The sequence below is a fragment of the Populus euphratica genome, unplaced genomic scaffold (genome assembly GCF_000495115.2).
Source record: "Populus euphratica unplaced genomic scaffold, PopEup_1.0 scaffold34.1, whole genome shotgun sequence".
NCBI lineage: Eukaryota > Viridiplantae > Streptophyta > Magnoliopsida > Malpighiales > Salicaceae > Populus > Populus euphratica.
Genome location: NW_011499883.1, coordinates 1,573,821 through 1,579,849, shown reverse-complemented (window position 1 = coordinate 1,579,849; position 6,029 = coordinate 1,573,821). Strand labels below are relative to the sequence as shown.

General features: G+C 33.5%; 1 protein-coding gene across 1 annotated transcript; it reads right to left on the bottom strand.

Moving 5' to 3' along the window:
- Window positions 1-1,847: 1,847 nt before the first annotated feature.
- Window positions 1,848-5,399, bottom strand: LOC105129868 (uncharacterized). Its single transcript, XM_011032111.1, has 6 exons — window positions 4,826-5,399; window positions 4,643-4,687; window positions 4,004-4,076; window positions 2,901-2,998; window positions 2,507-2,577; window positions 1,848-2,199 (listed from the first exon to the last, which is right to left on the bottom strand). The coding sequence occupies exons 1-6, from the start codon at window positions 5,247-5,249 to the stop codon at window positions 2,071-2,073; spliced, it is 840 nt and encodes a 279-aa protein (XP_011030413.1). The 5' UTR covers window positions 5,250-5,399; the 3' UTR covers window positions 1,848-2,070.
- Window positions 5,400-6,029: the final 630 nt, after the last annotated feature.

Sequence of the window (6,029 nt, the reverse complement as noted above, 5' to 3'; positions counted from 1 at the left end):
TCCTGCTAAAGTCATCAATACGGCACGCCTGTGATCAAGTTGATCACTCACACCCACGTTCTTCTGGAAAGTATGACATAATATGGCTGAGAACTAGATGAGTTGCTGGCTTGTTGCTTAGGTCATTTCTGAAAACACGAGCTGTTTTTAATTAAAAATAATTTAAAAAAAGTGCTTTTTAAATATATAATCAAGAATCAGTAACATTATGATTTCAAATAACAAATAAGTTGTAGCATGTAAAAAGCTCAATTAAATTGTCTTAAATTTTATATAAAAATTATATTATAAAATATAAAAAAAGCATCCATCTAAGATAAATATTATTTAAACAACCCAAAATAAAAAAAATAATAGGATGAATAAAAAAAATATAAACTTAAATTTTGAGTGAGAAGTAAATTTTTAGTAATTATTAGTAAATAAAGAGTATTTATTATTATTGTAAAAATTTGAATAATTTAGCTAATTGTCTGTAAAAAAATTTTATCTATTTATTTGTATATTTATATCTAATATATAAAACAAGCATGATATATATTTTAAACACTCATCAGAAAAAAACAACCTAAAAATATCTAAAATCTTTAAATTTTCTTGTGCAAGCATTAACTAAATAATTTCCTTTACAAGATTAGATTCTGATATATATATATATATATATATAAAGCACCTAAATATAAATAGAAAACCTATGCACTTACATGTATAAAGTTCAAAGTTATTCAAATGAAATTAGGATAATGAGAGGTGCCTGCGCCACAACAAAATAATCAAATGCCAAGTAGCACTTGCCATGTGAAGATGGTCAAACAAGATTTCAAAACAAGTAAAGGAATAACTAATTGTGGCATCATCAATTACTAACACAGCCTCACATTAATGCAACCACTGAAATAATTTGTTGTTGTTTTGTCTTTCTCGCCAGGAACAAAACGAACACAAATCTGCCCAAAAATTGCGTGTTTTTTTTCTAATTGAGCATAAAGAAAATCTATACAAGCATTGATCCTGGGTCGTGGAAGGTTTCTGTTGCCACTTGCCAGTCAATGAAGCGCCCGCCTAAATTTGAATCCTGATCAGAAAGGAATGTATCTCCTTCATCATTAGACCAGCACACAGGCAAGGCAAATATGACCTGCCTGCGATTTGGGTTCACTGGGAAAATGTGTTGAGAAGAGACAATGGAACTGCTAAAATATGTGAGATGAAGTTGGTCACTCACTGGCCTCTGTTGGTGATCCTTTCTGACCACACAATTCACGTGGGATAAACAGTAGGCTTTTGTTGTGGTAGATTGTATCTTGCCTGTTGTGCCGTGCTGTGGCCTGTGAGCTTGTAGCAGCATTGAACAAGCGTGAATAAAGGATCCATGAAAGAAGACAAGAGAGTGTCTCCCTGTCGCAATTAACTCGAAATGGCGACATATCCTTTGTTACTGATCGTTTTTTATATATTGAAATTGAGTTTTAAAAACGCATCTTTCCTTGAGAGAAAAATGGATGAATGGTTTTACTTCTGAATCATAACAAAAATGCCAAATGCTTTGCTTTCAATCGAAAACAGATCTTAACCATCCCCTGTTTTCAGATCAAATGCAACTACAAAGCAGCCAAATCGACTGGCCAAGACTGCACGCTATGATTATGTACCACTCATCATTCTAATTCTCATCCTGAAATCGGTCAGATCACTCAAACTTCCATTTATGGCCATTCAACAATTGTTAGAGATAAGTAGAACCGAATCTCTTTAGGGTTCATTAAGAAGGCCAGTTTGCCTTGAAATAATCAGATTCCCCAAAAGGGCATTATCATTCACGTATCTCCATAAGGGAAGCATAGGCAAAAATGAACGCAGGCGAATGATAAGAGATGAAATCTCAAGAAATAAACATTCAAGGTAAAGTAAGTTTATATATGTCCACAAAGCTAATAGAGAGTCTTCGAATTATTAGTTTCTATACAACCAGCCTGTCTCCTGCTCTAGCCTAAGCACAACCCGTGCACCAGTTTGGTGTTATGAGCCCAAGCATGGTCTTGCGATGATATCAAGAATTAACACTGAATGTTATCCTTTGATCAGAACGCATCTTATTGGAGATCCCTCGGCGCCAAACAACCTCAGGGGTAAACAATGGACAGAATATACTCCAGGTTGGATGTCATCCAGTTTCAAAGCCTCCACAAGGATGATTTCCTGAAAGCACAGTACCACCGTTAGTGCTTAATGTTGATCACTAACAAACCTTTTGTCTTAAATCTAAAGACTTGGGAGGAAAAAAAATCAAACTTAAATTCTGATTTGATTTTCAAAATTCCAGAAAACAAAATGTCCTATAAACCACTTAAGTACCATAATCCCAGCTTAGTTCTCTGCTATACAAGAGACGTGAATGAAAGTGAAAATTCAAATCTAGTGGACAAGACTAAGGTTTTAAGGGAAAAACTGATAAAAATATTCAAAAGAAAACATTCCATAATCATAGGACAAAAAATCGCCATACCCTGCCTTCTAGAAAGACAAGATGAGATGGAATCAAATCACTCCAGGCAGCAACAGATAGGTAATCAATTCCTGCGTCAGGAAACAGAAAATCTTGATGGTCATATATCAGTTTTGAAAGAAAAAACAGAGCATATGAATTTGAACCCATTAAAAGTGATAAATGCGAACAACACCCAAAACACACAAAAAGGTGAGGACCAACCATCCTATTGTACGTTGCATAACAAAAAAATCTTTCTCAGGATGTATTAAACGATGTCTTTATGGTATAATTTATCACCATCTGAAGAATAATCATGCAAGGTTACAAGGTTCTGCCCTAGAAGATGCTCAAGCAAGCAAAAAACAAAAAAAAAAAAAACATAAACTGCCGACAAAAGTATATAGCTTACCAACAAGCTTGATGTCAGTGTTTTCTACCAACCATTTTGCACCATCCTTAGTGAACCCCACATAACTTCTATCAAACTCCCTTTTGAACATAAGCCGCCTGAAATTAAATTAGAGTTAGTAACATAAACACAGTCCAAACTCATTTAGAAATTTTCATTCATTGAATCAAAATTCACGCAAGAGACATTTTGCTATCTTTATCATTGCACTGCAAAAAAGTTGGGAAAAAAGATGAATTGTGACTACAAGACTCTGCAACTCGATGACACCAACCAGCCAGCATCATTCATAATATTCCACTCATTTTGAATTAGAGAAAACTAAAAATGGACAGAGTTTGTAGCTGTAACAGAGTCTATCAAACTGTTTATCATGTTATAACTTCCATCACCACTACAAAATCTTTCAATTCCATCGTCATATGCCCCTTGTAAAGTCCAAGACCACTTACATCAGCACATTACGATGCACTTTGGTAGTTTGATATTAACCACTTTCCACAATCTAAATCATCATTACTTACATCCATTTAAAGACTTAAATGGAATATAACTCCAAGAAAAATGAGAAAAGAAAATTTAAGAGAAAAATGGAAGGACATGGGTAGTAACAGTTTCTTAAGAGGGAGAAAAAAGATTCATAAATCCCTTCAAATCACACAGGATGATATGTGGTTTTAAACTGTCAAAGTTAAAATCGTTGCATTTAAATGAAAAATAAAATTTAATGATAGTTCTAAGGATTTGCAATCCCTAGATAAACCAATACAACATAGTAATCCCATGAAATAATCCATTCTCGTAGAGCTAGTAAATGAACTTGTGTGAAGTTCAAAAGCTATCTAAGAAAAGGCACAAATAACGAGAAGTACTTCAGGAAAAAAAGTAACCATACGCCAAACAGCACTTGCCATACAAAAATAGTTCATCAAGACCAAAAAACAATTCAAAGAATAACTAATTATGGCATCATAACATTACTTAAGCAACATCTGATTAATTCCTTAACCTCCAATGATGGAATCCTTTTATGGTTAGATAACAATAGGAAAGTATCTTCAAGAAAATAATGGTACCACACAAAAATTGATGAAACTGTTCACCTGTCAGTGTTTAGTGTTCTGAAAAGCACGCGACGCACCCCCTTTGGAATGTGTAAGGACTTCATAACTTCAGCTACAAGATCATGCAGTATTATTAAATCCCCAGGCAAAAGGAAGGGGATGAGGAAAGCATAGAGGACATAAAAAAATAGTAATTAAAAGAAATACTGATTACAGCTTTTTGCTGGGAAGGGGCAGTATGACAATAATTAGCAAAACATACTTGTCTAAATGTTACTGATACTATTACTGGCTGAAGTTACCAGCACTAAATTTAAAGCCTTTATATGGCAATCTATTGAGGTGGTTACATATGAATAGCCATTGTGTGGAAGGTAAACTGTGGAAGCTATAAAGCCACCATCTCAAAATTTATTGTTTTATCAGATGAATCCATAATTAATTACCAACGAAAATAAGCTAAACCAGATTATCTTTCTTACCCCAGTGATTAAACTAGCACAAATTTTCAGAAACATTATCCACACACGGATGCCATGGCACAAAATTGTATGACTTGAATTTCAAATATTCTGCCTAAGGTTCATTATTAGCAATTTAACATAATTAAATAATCCAAAACAGAAGTTCGAGGAAAATACTAAATTGTTTCTGATTTCAAGTATCAAAAATACATACCAGTTATATTGGAATGCCTTGGAACATCCACTAGCAAAGCAGGACCTATAACAACAACATCCCACGATCAAGTTAATAAATTTTCTTTCTTTCTTTATGTAAATCCAACGCAAAACATAGGAGAAGTAATCAAATTATAGAGATAACAAAACCCAGAAAGCAAGTTTTGTTCTTTATCATCACCATTAAGGACTTCAAGATCAAGAGTATCAACATCGAACCCAGAATCAAAGTAATGATCAAAAACATGTCCAGGTGAGTCAACATGCGTGCCAGTATGAGTAGGTAACTTCATTTCTGAGTTGTTAGCGAGAGACCCATTTTTCATGCTTGCTGGTAAAGACAGGAATTTTCCCAACCCATCTTTAGAGTCCCAAACCGGCATATCGCTTGTGTATCTGTGACTTATGTCAAAGATTTTACCATTGCCGTAGATTTCGTTGCGGATTGGAATCAGGTTGTCGGGTTGGGAGGAGGAGACTGAGGTGTCTTTGGTGCCCGGGATTGTGGGGTAGGCGGCGGTTGAAGCGGTGGTGGAGAGGGGAGAGAGGAGGAGGAGGAGGAGGAGGAGGAGGAGGAGAGGGATCATGGTTTTGGTGGTGGACATGGCGAAGTAAGAAGCGGAGTGTTTTTTGATGACTGTTGAAATTAGATTGTCTTCTCGCACGTAAGTTGTTTTGGGAAGGGACGGAAGTACCTAGGGCCTAGGGGAAGTGGATTTTATGTGAATTCTCATATTGAAATTTAAAAATTATCTAACTTCTAAAGACTACATTATAAAATCTGGTAATCTATAAATTTATAACTTGAACGATATCAACAAAATTAGCTCATGATACTTCTGGCTAACGATGTTATAGTTGGATGGATTTTCTTTTTCAAGGCGGTCAACAGAGAACTAGGAATTCATAATCCATGCTGAAAATGAGTATAGAATTTATTTATTTTTGGTATAAAGCAAAGTTATCAAACCCCAATCTGATTAAGGAGTCGAGTCCTAAATTATATGAATTGATTCAATTGAACTGGTTTAACCTAAAATTTTTTAAAATCAAACCCCAATCTGATTAAGGAGTCGAGTACTAAATTATATGAATTGATTTAATTGAATCAGTTTAACCTAAAAATTTTAAAAAAATATTTAAATTTTTAATATTTTATATAAAAAATTTAAAAAATAATTTATATCAATATGGGCTAAATATATTATAAATAATAAAATTTTAAAAATTATTTTAAAAGATTTTTTATTCTAAATTAAAAAGATATTATATTAATATGTTATCTTTTTAAATTTAAATATTTAAATCAAAAAAATTTGTTTATCTTACATTAAAAAAATATAATTTTTTTCTTGTAAATATAGAGTTTATATTTTAAAAGGCTT

Coding starts and splice junctions, on each gene's coding strand:
- LOC105129868 (XM_011032111.1), bottom strand. CDS start 5,249: ATGTCCACCACCAAAACCATGATCCCTCTCCTCCTCCTCCTCCTCCTC. Junction 2,578..2,900: donor CACTGACATCAAGCTTGTTG/GTAAGCTATATA, acceptor TTCCTGACGCAG/GAATTGATTACCTATCTGTT. Junction 2,200..2,506: donor TTGTCTTTCTAGAAGGCAGG/GTATGGCGATTT, acceptor CTGTGCTTTCAG/GAAATCATCCTTGTGGAGGC.